The sequence below is a fragment of the Spermophilus citellus genome (genome assembly GCF_964194105.1).
Source record: "Spermophilus citellus genome assembly, chromosome: 4".
In the NCBI taxonomy this organism is placed as follows: domain Eukaryota; kingdom Metazoa; phylum Chordata; class Mammalia; order Rodentia; family Sciuridae; genus Spermophilus; species Spermophilus citellus.
In genome coordinates, this window is record NC_138185.1 from 44,761,538 (window position 1) to 44,777,242 (window position 15,705).

General features: G+C 43.0%; 1 protein-coding gene across 2 annotated transcripts in view; it reads left to right on the top strand.

The window, feature by feature from the left end:
• SLC24A3 (solute carrier family 24 member 3) overlaps window positions 1-15,705 on the top strand; it is a 531,314-nt gene that overhangs the window by 479,314 nt on the left and 36,295 nt on the right. For both annotated transcript variants that reach the window (XM_081291807.1, XM_081291806.1), the window contains exons 9-12: window positions 5,367-5,420; window positions 10,953-11,086; window positions 13,141-13,301; window positions 13,959-14,229. In XM_081291807.1, coding sequence (XP_081147933.1) covers window positions 5,367-5,420; window positions 10,953-11,086; window positions 13,141-13,301; window positions 13,959-14,229 — 620 coding nt within the window. The remainder of the gene's footprint in view (window positions 1-5,366; window positions 5,421-10,952; window positions 11,087-13,140; window positions 13,302-13,958; window positions 14,230-15,705) is intronic.

Consider the following 15,705-nt stretch of genomic DNA (forward strand, 5'->3'; position numbering starts at 1 on the left):
CTCCCCCCTCTGTCCAAGAGGGAGGGGGCCACCTCCAAGGGTGACCTTTCAGACACATAATCTCCATATCGACTCATAAAAAATAAGAAGGATATCTTTTTTGAGCACTAGTAATCAACAGCCTCAAAGGGATCAAGTAGCTTGGGAGCCCCCAGGTCAGAGATAAGGAAGAGCCTCCTCCTGTTCCCGTCTTGGATGTGGCCACCCAATGGGGTGGTGGTTTTCTCTCCCCATGTCCTTGGGGATGAAATGCAAGAAAACTTCCAGGAGTAAACTTGTGCAAACCGATGGCATGATTAACAAAGCTGCTGCTCTGACTTAGCAAACAGTAGGTGACTGGGTGTTGCTCATTGTTGCTAGTCTTTGCTAGTGTATGACGCTGAGACAAAGGAAGCTAAGGTCGCAGGTGAAGTCAATGACTGTTCCACTGCTGAAAAACATCAAAAGAGGCCAGTCCAGGGTGGTCACTGTCATTCTCAGGGGAGCTCTTTTTCTGTCATCTCCATGACATTGCTGAATACAAACAATGGCAGGAAGATAAGAGCAGGTTTTGTGATAAGCCAGTTTTATTCATTATCCTCAAAACCTCTTTTACAGTGTTTCAGGTGTTTTGGAGCTAGTAAGGGGGAGTCCATTTCTGCTTCATTCTAAAGACTTTTTTTCCCGTGATGTGAGGGGATCCCAGCTGTGTTCGTCAGCATTTCATTGCTGTGACAAAATGCCTGAGGAAACAAGTTAAAGGAGAAAAGATTTATTTTTGCTTGTAGACTCGGAGGTTTCTTGGACCTGTCATACACAGTTTAGATTCCTTCACCAAACCTAAAGCTCATTGAGCAGTAGTATATACTGTTCAGCCAAGAAAGTGGTAGTCAACCATCCGTCAGAAATGTTTTCTGTAGAAACTATAGGCTTGTGGTGAGTTGCAACATCATGGTGGAGACGTGTGGCAGAACAAAGCTACTCAGTTGATGGTGGCCTGGAAGCAGAGAGAGAGAAGAAGGAGCAAGGACAAGAAGGAGTCCCCAAGGACATGACCCCAAGGTCCTACCTCCTGCAGTTTCCACTACCTCCCAGTCATCTGTTAACAGTGGATGAACCACTAAGGAATTCAGAGCCCTCATGATTCAATCACAAATGATTCAAAGACAATTGAGTGGCTATTCCCTGGATCTGCCTTTTTCTAGCCTGGAAGATGTTGGACCATCCACAGCTTTAACTTCCAGGGAAGAATTGAGCCAGGAGGGCTTTCATTGCACCAAAATAACCCCAGTCTCAGAGTGCTGGCCTGTTGTGTAATTATCGTTATCACATGCATGGGCTGACGGAGAGCATTTTTCACATGAGCGAGGCTGGGAAATTAAAGTTTGCACCACTGGCCTTTAACTGCTTTGGGACATCCAGGGATTTCGGCTCACTGAAGGAAAGAAAATATAGATTGAACTTGAAAATACTGGTCACTGTTCGCTTCTCTCACCTTCTTACCAAGCCAGTCGTAAGCATTTGTCCTGCTGAAACAGGGTGCATGTGAGCTGAGTTCTCTCTTTAAACTCAGACTCTTTAATCTGTGCAACTGAAGCACAGGAACATTTCAGTAATACTTCAAACAGCGAATTCCATTCCTTGATATAGAATATTCCAGCCTGTCCTAGAGATTTCAAAGCAGGTAATCAATTCATTCCAAATCTTCAAAAGGAAAGTAATCTCAGCTGTGTTTATTTTGAAACTAGAGTACTCTTTAGGATGAAATGAGCTTTGCCAAGCACAAATTCAGTCTTCTCTTGGTGTCTGTGGGGGATTGGTTCCAGGATCCCCTGAGGATACCAAAATCTGTGGATGCTCACGTCTCACATAAAATGGCCCATGATTAGCCTGGCGCATTGGTGCACACCTGTAATCCCAGCATCTCCGGAGGCTAAGGCAGAAGGATCACAAGGTCAAGGCTAGCCTCAGCAACTCAGCAAGGCTCTAAGCAACTTAGTGAGACCCTGTCTCAAAACTAAAAAAAAAAAAAAAAAAAAAAAAAAAAAAAATTAAAAGGCCTGGGTTTATGGCTCAGTGGTTAAGTACCCCAGGTTCAATTCCTGGGACCAAAAAATAAATTAAATTAAAATTAAAAAATAAAATAAAATGGCCAATTATCTGCACACAACCTGCACACATTCTCCTATATACTTTAAATCATCCCTAGATTACTTACAATACCTAAGCACAATGTCTATGTTGTACAGATAGCTGTTATACTATGGTGTTTACAGAATAATGAACAAGAAAAAAAGTTTATGTATGTTCAATACAGAGCTTTTTTTTTTCAGATATTTTCCATCTGTGGCTGGTTCTGTCCACGGATGTGGAACACATAGATAAGGAGGACCAAGTGTACAAGGTCTTCCTATCATCTGCAGTTTAGATTCCCTGGCCATTCCTGTCCCATAGTACAGTATGTCACATTCAGCCAAGAACTCGTGGTAAGCAACCAGTCAGGAATGCTTTCAATAGAAAGGAATAGAAAACCCAGCCATACTGATTTATTGTTCTTAGATATCAAGTATCCCAGATGTAAATGGAGCAGTGGCTGTGCATTTCTCTTAGCCTTTCTCTGATGGTCCCAAGACGATGGCTGCTGTGGTTCCAGCTATCAAGTCTGTATTGAAGATAAGAAAGGGGAAGAAGGGGCTTTGGTGTTGTTCTTAGCATCCTTTCACCTTACATCTCTTTGGTAACAACTAGGTCTGCCTTTACCAACAAATGGCCAGATTTGAGTGGGGGGTTAGACTTACCATTTTAGATCAATAACTATTCATCCTCTGGGACTAGAGGTGGGACTTACCTTCCTTGAGATCATTTGCTGCCTAAACCAGGTAGGGTTCTATTCTAAGGCAAGAGGCAGGAGAATGTATGTTAGGTACTTATCCCAAAGACACTTAAGATAGAAAGCATTAGAGACCCACCTATTAGGGTGTATTCTCAACTTGCAGAGCAAGATCCATGAGTCCTTGATGGTCACTCAGCCAGGTTCACAATGTCAGAAGGAATCTGGAATGTGTATTCTGTGAGTCTGAAGGCCCCAGGGGAAAACTAAAGGACCCAGGATGATGTTTTATGTCTTCTTTTGATTCTCAAGTTGTGACTTTGGAAGAGAAAAGAAACCGTGGGCCATGACCTGGAAACTCTCTTCCTGAGCTATTGTGATTAGGACGTCAGAGCAGTGCCCTCCGGATGTGCACAGAGAGTAGCAACCCAGTCCAAGAAAGAACGATCTTTCACAGGAGAGTCAGGCACCAGTTGAAAGTGTTTCCAAATGGAATTCTGGGAATGGGAAGAAACAAACCAAGGTCCTACTCCAGAACTGGATCCTCAGAGGGCAGCAATGAGCTGTGGTCAGGAGAGGAAGATAGAGAAGATGCCCAGCATCCCAGGGAGGAAGAGTAGGAAGGAGGGGAAGGAGACCCATGGGACTTCAGAGACCTGGAGATGGATCCAGTCCACCTAACTTGTTTCCTAAGCACCTTGTGTGTGCCACGCTGTTCCAGAGCTGGACACATAACCCAGAATCAAACCCAGCACTGACCTGAGGCTCTCACAGGCAAGAGGGGAGGCAGTGGCTGACATGTAACCATGGGTTCACTTAGAGATGCTCATGGCACATGGGAAAGGAACCCCAAAGAGCACTGATGATCAGACACTTGATCAGACCACAAAAGCCAAGGGGGGATGGCACAGAGACTTCAAAGAGACAAAGACATTCATTCAACATAGGGGAGGCCTCCTGTGAACCCTGATTCCACAAAGTTAACTTGAAAAGCCAAAGAAAGCAGGAAACCCCATCAATTGGGTGTCCCTGAAAAATGGCCAGAGGGAACCTGGTTGGAATATACCAATAGAAGGACTTGTTCTGAGCAAAAATAAACCCCAAAAGACTCAAAGAGTTCAAAAGAGTATAAATATATCTTTTTAGAAATTGTTGGCGTTAACTCAACCTGTCCATAACATTTCATGGAAGCTGGTTTATTTTTCAGTGACCTCCAATTGAGTCTTTTAAAAATCCATCTTTCTTCTAATTGAATGCTGGGAAAGAAGTCGAACTTTCCCATGAAGTTTACGCTACACATACATGTACATTTGTTTCAGGGAATTGACGGTGTGAAAGTTAGACGAGAGACACTTGGAGATATTTGCCATGTGGATTGGCAGTGGGGACACTGAGATGGAGTGGCCCCAACCCTTTGATGAGAAGAGAGGGCAATGATTCAGGCAGAAGGTGGAGGAGATTGGACACCTTGATGCCTTCTCCCAAACCCTGATCACTACTATAGAAATGCAGTAGACAAGTACATCTTTGCAGGGGTGTGGAGGTGTGGTAGCTCACTGGGTGGACATACTTACAATTTATGTGCCCACTCCCCTTTTTAACAGTGATCTGGCCTCTCTCCAACTCCTCACTTTCAGAAATGCCATATTTTTTTTAAAAATGTATGTCTGTCCTTTATACATGTGGCCAAATATTTATCTACGATCACCTTCTAAACATGAAATTTGAAAAGAAGGATATCCGTAACCTGGAATTTCCCCCTCAGAACCTTCTCCAGTCACCTTCTCTTGAAGGCAGAATTACTCCCTGAATTAGCTAATGTACCCTGACAACCAAAAGGGAGCTCAGAACACAAGATCCCAGTGTTTTGGTGGGAAGTTACTAAAAAACAAAAGGAAATAAAAGATATATTCAAATTATAAGAAGCTCAAACATTTCATTAGTTTTTTCTTCCTTTCTCTGAACTTTTTTCCTTCCCACTCATTCTACCCATGCACACACACTCTCTCTCTCCCCCTCCCTGCTTTTTTCTTGCTCTCTCTCTCTCTCTCTCTCTCTCTCTCTCTCTCTCTCTCTCCCCCTCTCTCTGTCTCTATCTCTGTGTGTCTCTCTGTCTCTGTGTGTCTCTGTGTCCCTCTCCTATTTCTCTCTGGCCCCCACCCCTTCTTCCTAGCTCCTACGTATTTAACTACCCCTCGGCCTCCCCATCTATTTATTCCTCTAGTCTCAGTTTGCTCTTTGTAAATGCATCTGAATAATCTCAGTGGATGATTAGACCATGGACAGGTTTATACACAGAGGCCTGTGTTCAGCTGTCCAGGAGCTCTTTAGTAAGGACATACAAGAGAGGAAGGAGCATTGCTTCCCTTTGGGTGGAAAAGAAAGAGAAAGATCATTGAAGACTACTTACAATGTGGAAAATGTCTATAGACTAGAGGCCACCTGCATTGCCCCCCTGGCCATTCAGACAGACTCAGATGTATTCTGTGTGGACTGGTGGGCTTCACGGCTGCCTACCCATGACCACCTTCTTTAACTGTTCTTGTTTTGTGTGCAGGTGGGAGTCTCTGGTCCTCGTGCTGATGTACCTGATCTACATTGTTATCATGAAGTAAGTGAAATACCTCCTTCATTTCCTTTCCAAAACTGTTTCCTACCTCTAGCACAATGTGAGAAGAGGAGTAGGGGAGAGGGCGGGTATCCAATTGGGTTTTCAGTGTCCACTCTCACAGACTCATTGGGCTCTTCTGCAACCTATTGAGAACCTCTGTGCTTCTAATTGGTAATAATAGCAGTAATTCTTCCAACCTATATGTGATGCCAGAATTAAAGCCTGGGTGTTTCACTCAAGAACTTTTCTAGAAACTTTGCTCCTTGAGGATTTGGCAGTCTTGCTTTGGATTGTCTCTTGCATAAGAAAAGAGGTAAATCATCTTTCTATGTGCATTGAGTGACAAGGGTCACAGTGAGATGACTGAAACCATGAAGCACATATCTGCAGACTTCCATTACTTCTGTTGTATTCGTCATCGATTTCTGCTATACCAGTGCTTAGTGGCTAAAAACCATAAACGTATTTTCTAAGAGTTGGAATCCAGAACTTCCTTAACTGCAGAGTTCTATCTCAGAGTCTCTCATGAGATTGCAGGTGAGATGTTGGCTAGGACTGCCATCGTATACTTGATTTGATGGCAGACCTGCCTTGGGAATGACCCCCCACTCACATGGCTAGTGGGCTGAGGCTGGCTGCTGGTTAGAGGGCTTGGTTCCTCACCACGTGAGCTTCTCCTTAGAGCTATTGAGTGACTTCACTCAGAGTGAGTGATACCACAGTGATAAAGAGAGAGAACTCTTTCTATAATCCCATCTCAGAAATCACATGTCATTACTTTTGCCATATTCTTTTTACTAGAACTAAGTCACTAAGTGCAGGCCAAACTCAAGGGCTCTAATTTACCCATTGAAAGGAATCGTGTTAGAAGATTTGTTGATATATTTTTATTTTTTTAAATAAATGATATCAAAATGCATTGCAATTTTTATTACATGTATACAGCACAATTTTTCATTTCTCTGGTATATAAAGTATGTTGACACCAATTCATGTCTTCATACAGGTACTTTGGATAATGGTGTCTATCACATTCCACCATCCTTGCTAATCCCCTGCCCACTTCCTTTCCCTCCCACCCCTCCACCCTATCTAGAATTCATCTATTCCTCCCATGCTCTCCCTCCCTAGATGCCCTTCAGTGAATGATTGGATTAAAAAATATGGAATATATACACAATGGAATTTTACTCAGCAATAAAAGAGAATAAAATCATGGCATTTGCAGGTAAATGGATGGCGTTGGAGAAAATAATGCTAAGTGAAGTTAGTCAATCCCCCAAAAAAACAAATGCTGAATGTTTTTCTCTGATATAAGGAGGCTGACTCATGTTGATACATTTTGAAACCACCATATTATATGTTATTTTCCCTCATGGAATCAGAGTAGTCTATCGTTTTTATCAAGAAAGATATTGCTGTTGTCTCCTGTACTCTAAGTGACATGTAAGCCCCATGGTTTTGAAACTGCTAGCTCATGTTCATGTCACTGAGATGAAGAGCTTATAAATAATGCAGAGCTGTAGCTGCCAGTCCCCTGTGGAAGTTTGTTTCTTTTACTCTAAATTAGCTCCTAGATTCTCTAGCATGTATAACTACAGGACTGACCACCTTCTCAAGGTACAAGAAAACAGAGAACTATCAGAAATTTGCAGTTTGGACACATCAGGTTGCAGTCTGACTTGACGTGTTAGGTTTTTCTTTCTGGTAAGGCCTGGCAAAAGTTAATTCTGGCCACCAGTGAAGAGATCTGTTAGGAGAAACCAGTATGGCCACTGGCAAACATCACAGCAACCTCAATGTAGAAACTAGCCGGGGTGGTGTTCAGGGTAGTCTGTAAGTACTCTGCTCCCCATCTCAATATGGCATCCAACTTTTTGCCAGAAGGACTGTGTAATGGCCAATGTGGACACAATATCTGAGTTTCCTGACTGAATATGAGATTTCTAGAGTAGCACCTCACTCCAACATATCCTTGTGTGGAGTTACCAGGAGGCAACTGAAGAAAAACCCAAAAGTCACATACCATAGAAACAACTTCCAGAGTTGGCTCAAAGGCTTTCCAGAGTTTCTAGTCTCCAAAGGAGAAGGCTTTAAAGATGGGAACCACCATTTTACTCCTGTTTACCTCAAGTAAAAAAACCACACAGGGAATCGATGGCACAGTGGAGAGGCCTCCAACAACACGTACAGACTCCTTCAGTGTTCTCTATTTAATCATTGCACCTTCTAAAAAGAGAAAACTTTTCGAAGCTCTGAGTTTGAGTTCTCAAAGACTCAAATATTCCCTTCTTCCCTTTTGAGAAGGGAAATTTGCCATTTATTTAGGAAGAATCCATAAGATGTCTGCTGGATACCCAACATTGACCTTGGACTTGAATCTGAATTTTGATATGTCCCATCATGAATTCACTAGGGACTTTCCAGAATGAGGTGGGCCTCAAGTACATGGTGGTTCTAATAAGGGAAGGGAAGTTAACAATTTTTGCTCAAATGACTTCCAAGGGCACTGGATCCTTTTTCTGAGCCATTATAAAAGCCCATGTGCTGTTGCCTGGGCATGCAGACCTTTAAGCAAATGCATCCTTTCCTCTCCTCCAAATCATGGCAAATTCGGAAGCTAATGAGGTGTGTTTCTGCTGAGGCTTCAGCTTTGCCAACGTTCCAGCTGTTCCATTCCAGCAGGATACAAATAAAAGAGCCAATGGAAGCTACCGTGCTCGTGGAATTTTCTGCATAAATTCTGGTCCCGAGTTCTAAAATGAAAACTCTGCTCTTTAGCCATCCCCCTCTGCAATCAGAGACTTTAATCATTGGGTTTTATAAAATCTGATTTATAAAATTGCATGCTTCGAAATAAAATAGCTTCAGGGTGCAAGCACAAAATTTAAAACATTCAATTAAAAATATAAAACAGAGCAACTGTAATAAAAGAAATAAAGCTGCCTCCTGGGTAGATGGCTTTTTAAAATGACTTTATACATTCTATCTGAAGGTCCAAAAGCAATTTTGGATTGGCCAGATAGGTAGAAACCTTAAGGGGAAATGTGTCATACGTGGCCTTGGCAAGGATTGTTTCAGTACATATTGTACACTGCTTTGGGACGTGTTCCCCAATGAGGCAGAATGTTCTGGTGGGTGAGAACAAGTGCTTCACATGCAGCCCTGGCAGCAGGCCTCACCCTTTTCAGTCATTAGCTATTCTGTTATTTTGAATCTCAGTTTTCCCTTCTGCAAAGCAGGAATAATAGTTCCTACCTCATAGGTTTTTTTTTTTTTTTAATAATGATGGAATGTGGCAGCTCAGTTATTAACCCGATATCTGGTTTCAAGAAAGCCCTCACTGTATGGTTTTGCTATTGTGTTATCCAAACCTTGAATGCATGATATGCAGTTATACTTTAAAATACTCATGCAAGTCAGTATTTATATGGGGACAGTGATTTCTGAGTCAAGATGGCAGAAGCCCTGTCTATCTCCCTGTTGTAGGGCATTCTGGTCAAATCCAGAAGGTGGGGAAATCTTTTCGGTAAAGAGAATGTTGAATGTACACAAAAGTCAACAGAATAGTAAGACAAATTCCATGTGTTCTCCACTGACCCAACAACCCCCTACCCACACTGTGTGTTTCCCACCTCCCCGCCACATAACTTTGAAACCCCATGGTCCAAAAACACTTTTAGTATATTTTTCTAGAAGGACTTATTTTTTAACATAGCCATAGTATTATTATCATACCTAAAATTAGTGCTCATTTCTTAATATCATAAAATATCCAATCAGTGTTCAAATTTCCAATGGTCTCATAAATGTCATAATCTACAGTTTTCATTTAGTCTCATAAATATCATAAACATTTTTTTAAATCAGAATCCAAATGAATTCTACTCGTTATAATTGGTTGTACCATGTTTTAGATCTCTCTTCATCTATATAAACTCTCCCGTGGGGGGGGGGTGTATTTGTGTGTATGCGCGCATACATTTCCTTGTGACTTTTTCTTTGACAAAGTTTGGTTATCTGATCTGCAGAGATTGCCATGGTTTAGAAATTGATAATTACATCTTGTGGTTTAGTGTAATCTGTTCATTTGGCCTCTGTGTTTCCTGTATGTCAGTGTTTGATCCAATTCAGGACAAATTATGTTCCAAGTCAGCGGGGAGTCCCTCCATCAGGAAGCACATCAATGTTGCTTCTGTTTGTGACGCCCACTATCTGGATTGGTTACTTAGTGAGGATTGTTAAACACTGATGTTCTAACTTCTGGCCCCACCTCTTCCAGGATCAATCTGTTCATTTCCCTTTACACAACCAACATCCATCACTTGTGACTAGTCTTCTGTTCTTCTCATGCAATGTAGGAACAACCACTGGGGACTACAGGAATGGGCTCATGGAAGAGGTGGCCCAGCCACAGAGAGCCCCTCTGTCTTTACCCTGATGACTATCAGGTTCCCATAGGCAACCCACTCCCAAGGGGCATAGATTGAAGAACCAGGTACAAGCGACTCCAGAGGACCTCATGTCCGTCTGTAGCAACAAAAGGGATGTGAATAGGAGGGGAAACAGGTTGAGGGGTCTGCCAGCTGGCCATTCAGAGTTGCTATACTTGGCTGCTGTTCCTATGTGAGGCCAGAGGTCAAGCTAGGTGAGACTCCTCAGTGGGTTGTTCCATGGCCAATAGTCCATGGAGACTTTAGATCTTTGAGACAGGGAAAGAGCAGTAGTGACTCAAAGATCTCCGGAAACCCTGCCCAACTTTGCTTATACATTTTGCTCATAAGTTTTCATGAACTTTGTAGGATTACTCTATGGTAATCCTCTAATACACAAGATCGAGGGACCAGAACATTTACCTGCCAAAAGCTTCCTGGGAGCTTATGTGAACCTCTTTCCTTCCAACACAGGTCTGCTGGAGCATGTGAGAAACACTGCACAATTTTTTCACTCCATCATTCTGGAGAATTGTATAGCCCTGAAGTTTTTCATAAAGCCAATGACTCATTGCACAATAGTAATAGAGTCGCAGGATAAAACCTGTGGCCACAGGAAACTAAACACAGATGGCCATCCAACCTGTAACACATAGACCCTGATGTTCAGCCATTAGGTGACAGTAGGGGCAGGACCCCTTCACCTTCTCCCATAAAGCAAAAGCCCTGGGGACATGGCCAGAGGGAAGTGGACCCTGACCGTCCTCTGGGCCTTATCACAGTCCTCCCATTACACACCGGGTAAGGGAGCTCCATCCCAGAGGTCTTACCAATGACTTTGAAGAGGTGGTAAAGGAAGCAGAGTGCCATTGTTGATCTGTATGACGGCGGTTTGACTTTCCCTTGCAATACTTCTTTCATCTGAGACGGGAAACAAGCTTCATGTTCTGAGGGGAAATGAGGGAAGAAATAAGAACAATCGTAACCAGAGGTATTGGACGGGAGCATCTACACGGGAGCTCAGAGACACTAGGGAACGCTGGGGAATGGGAGGAGCGGTCAAGGCTGATGGACAGCTTCCATTTACTCTTTTGCTCAGATATAATGCCTGCATACATCAGTGCTTCGAAAGGAGGACAAAAGGTGCTGGGAACATGGTCAATGGGTTGGCCAACAATGCCGAAATTGACGACAGCAGCAATTGCGACGCAACTGTGGTGCTACTTAAGAAAGGTAAGCAGCAGGTCCAGGTGCCCAAGAAGCCCCTCTGCCCTCTCTCCTAGCCACACCCAGGGGGCAAGTCCTGGCTGTCCTTGAGGGAGCACTGTTCCAAGAGAGAGGACAGAAAACAGCAATTTGAGTCCTCCCACCTGACATTTGGTGGCATCGTAGGACTGTCTCATACTTGGCCATGAGCCAACTCACCAAGCCCCATGGAGAGCCTTAGAGAACACATTTCCTGTGGAGGTGATACAGGGAAATGAGGACAAGATGGCCAGTGAGAGAAGACCAAAGGTTCCGAGGTATTGGTTCCATCCTATTTGGGCCATGTGACCATGAAGCGAGTTACTTAATCTCTCTGAGCCTCACTCTTTTCTTCTGGTAAATGGAAATTATTTTTGTAATGAGGAAAGCTGAGCAAGTATATAAATGAGTTCAGTGCCAGGCTCCATAAATGACTGATGTTCTTAGTACATTACTACATCTGTTCAGATTCACTTTCAGGTCACATTACCTCAGTTTCCAAATTGCCAAAGGAAAATAACTTTTCTTTTCAGAATAATTCTTATATTCAATCTATTCCCACAAAGCAGTTGACATTCAAGGGAAACGATGTGGTGAACTCTGATAAATAGTATTTTTTTTTCATGAAGAAACACAGAAAATTTTCAATTAATTTTCCTGAACTATGTTTCATTTTTCATTTAATTTTTTTTAAATCCCTTGAAATATGTCCCATATGGTTGCTTGGCAGGAATAAAAGCAAAAAAAAAGAAATTAGAAAATATTAGGTTATTTTCAAATATATCTCTGACTCTGAGTAATTATTGAAGTTTTGAAAATAAAATATTCAGTATATTTTTGAATGATTATGTTTAACAATAAAAGCTTAAGTGTTATTTAGCACCATTCCATGCAAGGTTATTATTTAGTTTCTTCTCTTCTGGGTAGTTTACATCCATAAAAGGAATATCCTAGGGGACTGCAGAGAGCTATCTAACGTGAATCAATGTTTCCAGAGATCATCTCATGGTTTAGTAGCCTGGAAAACAGCAGCCAGCACTGAGAGGCTGAGGCAGGCCCCCATGAGCCATGTGCACCTGTTGCTCATTCAGCCAGAGGGGATGGGCCTCGGCAGAAGATTTTTTTTTTCAGGCCTCCCACCAAATCACTGTACAGGACCTGTACCCGCCCCACTCTGAATATCAGTTCCCTGCAGTAGACAGCTCCCCCATAGCCCATTCCCCACAATCAGCTCTGCTCATGGGCTGGGCTGCAGGAGGTGTACAGTTCCTCACCATGACCTCCCTGGGTCCTAAAGTCAGTACTCAGCACTTAATAGCTCAATATAAATGTCATTGTGGCTTGAAGGGTAGACAGGATTACTAAAAGGTTATGGGGATGTTGGGATGTTTCTGGTACCCCACATCTAAGTGGTAGGAAAGGAATCCTTTGAGGACAGGAAGGAATTCTCTGATGTTATCATTTTTTTCTTACCATAGTGATGATTGACACTTGATTTGTTTCAAGTCATTTCAAGTGAGCTTTTAATAAGACCCATGGAGGGGCTGGGGTCATGGCTCAGTGGGTAGAGCACTTGCCTACCATGCGCCAGGCACTGGGTTTGATCTCCAACACCACATAAAAGAATAAATAAATAAATAATAAATAAACAAACAAAATAAAGGTATTATGTCCATCTACAACTAAAAATATTTTTAAAAAATAAGACCCATGGAAAGGAGATTTTGACTCTTCTTCAAATTTGACTTACTGCAAACTTCCCTGGATGCATGAGATGGAGGAGAGGGGGAAGGAAGGGGTGAGGGCTAGAAAGAAGGAATAAAGATAAAGAGGTGGAAGGTGGGTGGGTGGTAGAAGGTACGTGAATGGGTGGATGGATGCATGGAAGGTAGGTGTGTGGGTGGGTGGATGGATGGATGGATGGGAGCAAACAAGAGTAAACAAGTGAGGGAGAAAGGATTGAGGAGAAGGAGATGAAGAATTAATGAATGCCTCTTTCCTGCTCCTGGCCTCGGTGCTATTTCATCTTGTCGTTTCCCTAGCCAATTTCCACCGCAAAGCGTCAGTGATCATGGTGGATGAGTTGCTGTCAGCCTACCCGCACCAGCTTTCTTTCTCTGAGGCGGGCCTTCGAATCATGATCACAAGCCACTTTCCCCCCAAGACTCGGCTCTCCATGGCTAGTCGAATGCTGATCAATGAGGTATCTGGGGAAGCACCACGCACATACCACTGGACAGGGGTGGGGCTCTGAGGGAAGGAAAGTTCCCTAATGTGAAAGAAGGGATTAAACCAAGGTCTACCACAATAATACCCCTCAGTCCTTCCCCAGCATCTCTGCCCTCTGGTCAGCAGTGTATCCTGGTCCTCGCTCTTCCCCCACCTGTTGAAAGACATCATCTAGCTCCCAGTTGTATAGAAACACTTGCCTGTCTCTGTCTTCCTACCTTTTTCTTTTATTCTTCATTCTGGTAAAGCCCCTTGATGTAAATTCACACAGAAGTAAATGCTATGTAATCCAAAGTCTCTGATCTAATTTTCCTTTCTCTGTAGTAGCAGCCTTATTGATAACACTAGTCCAAACAGAGTTGTGTGGCTTTCTCACAAGGAAATACGGCAACCCAGAGAAGAAAGATAACACCACAATGCACAGAGTTCCACTGAGTCGTACAGTGTTAATATTTCCTCTGAGAAGGAGGTTGTCTGAATCTATTATTATTTTGAGGAATCTCTTAATACTCCAGAGTCTTCTGCAAACATCTCCTCATTGGGGCCTGGAGAAACACCCCATAAGTTATGTTCTGGGTGTAAGTTACTTGCAATCCCTCTGACCATGGAAAATGTGTCACTTTCTTTCCAGAGACAAAGACTGATAAACAGCAGAGCTTATGCCAATGGGGAGTCTGAGGTAGCCATTAAAATCCCAATTAAGCACACCGTGGAGAACGGAACAGGGCCCAGCAGTGCCCCCGACAGGGGCGCCAACGGGACTCGGAGGGATGATGGTGTCGCCGAGGCTGGCAATGAGACAGAGAATGAGAATGAGGACAACGAAAACAATGAGAATGACGAGGAGGAAGAAGAGGAGGAGGAGGAGGAGGAAGGACCCTACACACCCTTCGATCCCCCCTGTAAGAGCTCCTTTGAGACCACTGAGTGGATACCCTTGACTTGGATGATCTTTTTACTATGCAATTCAAAGAAAAGTCTCTATGTGAACATAAAAATATTTATCTGAAGTTTCTAGAGTGGGCAGGACTCTGTTTTAGATGGTTCAGAACTGGAGAGAGAGTGGCACATAATCAGGGGCTGAAATTTGAGTTCTTTGACTAAAGTGCATTTGGTGGATGGAAGTTCTCTCTTTGCTACTCTGCAAGGCCTGTTGGTGCTAAACAGTAAAGACACATGGTCAATGTTGACAAAATAGCCTGTGCTCAGGGCAGAGGCCCTTTGATCCCCTCCACCCATCCCATTACAGTTGGTTGGAACTGTCCTACCAAGGTCAGCTGTGTGCATACCCAGTTCCCTTTGTTCTCACTTCCTGTCCCTTACCCCTAATCAGGTCCCCCACTCCCATGACCAGATTTCTGCACAGGGGGAGTCATAGGAATTGCAGACCTGGGAAAAAGCTGGTATGCATGTCCTTACTCAATGAGCTGGCCAAAGACTCTCTGACCTTGAAACAGGAGAGACAAAGCCTATAAATGCTTTCAGGACCTCACCAAGCTGTGTCCTTCTCTGACTGCTGAACGTGAACATTCCAGCAACCTTTTCCCATGCCCCACCTATTAGCAGAACTGGTAGATAAAACTCAAAGCATATGGCTACTTTGGTAAACCTTCTAGAAGCTTCTGACTATTTCAGCAAAGAATGTACTAGTCCAATTCACATTCACTGTCAAGTGTCTGAGACTTAATGTGTGCTACTTCTCCAGGATGTTTTGATTTGCATGAGGGCTTTCTGAAGATGAGCTGATTGATCCAATCAAAACCCATTTAGTGGCAGAACATGGGTGACAAGTGTGAGAATTCTGTGTTGTCTTCAGATGCAAGGTCTTGCTATGCTCTATGTTCCTCTGTAGCCAGGGGACAGAAAGTAAAACAGACCAGTCCTGTTAGTAAGGGATCTTAAGATAGCAGCTTTATTAAGAGCTTATCAAAACTAATTAGAAAATATCCATCTTGATGCCTGTCCTCCAGCCAAATTCCCTAACTATGCAGCCAAAGTTAAATTACTGCTTGTTTAGTAGGTTATCTTAATAGAAAAAAAAAAGTATACAGTAGTTTCCCCCTTATCTGTGGTTTTCCTTTCTGTGGTTTCAGTTACCCAGTGTCAACTGTGGTCAACCATGATTAACCACAGACTAAAAATATTAAATTGGAAAGTCAAAGAAACAAGCGTTTTCATAAGTTTGAAATCTAATACCATTCTGAGTAACAAGATGAAATTTCACATCATCTTGCTTTATCTCACCCGGGATGTGATCATCTCTGTGTCCGATATATCCATGCTCTATACACTACCCTCCCATTAGCCACTTAATAGCCACTGTGACTGTCTTGGTATCACAGTGCTTATGTTTAAGTCATTCTTATTTTACATGATGA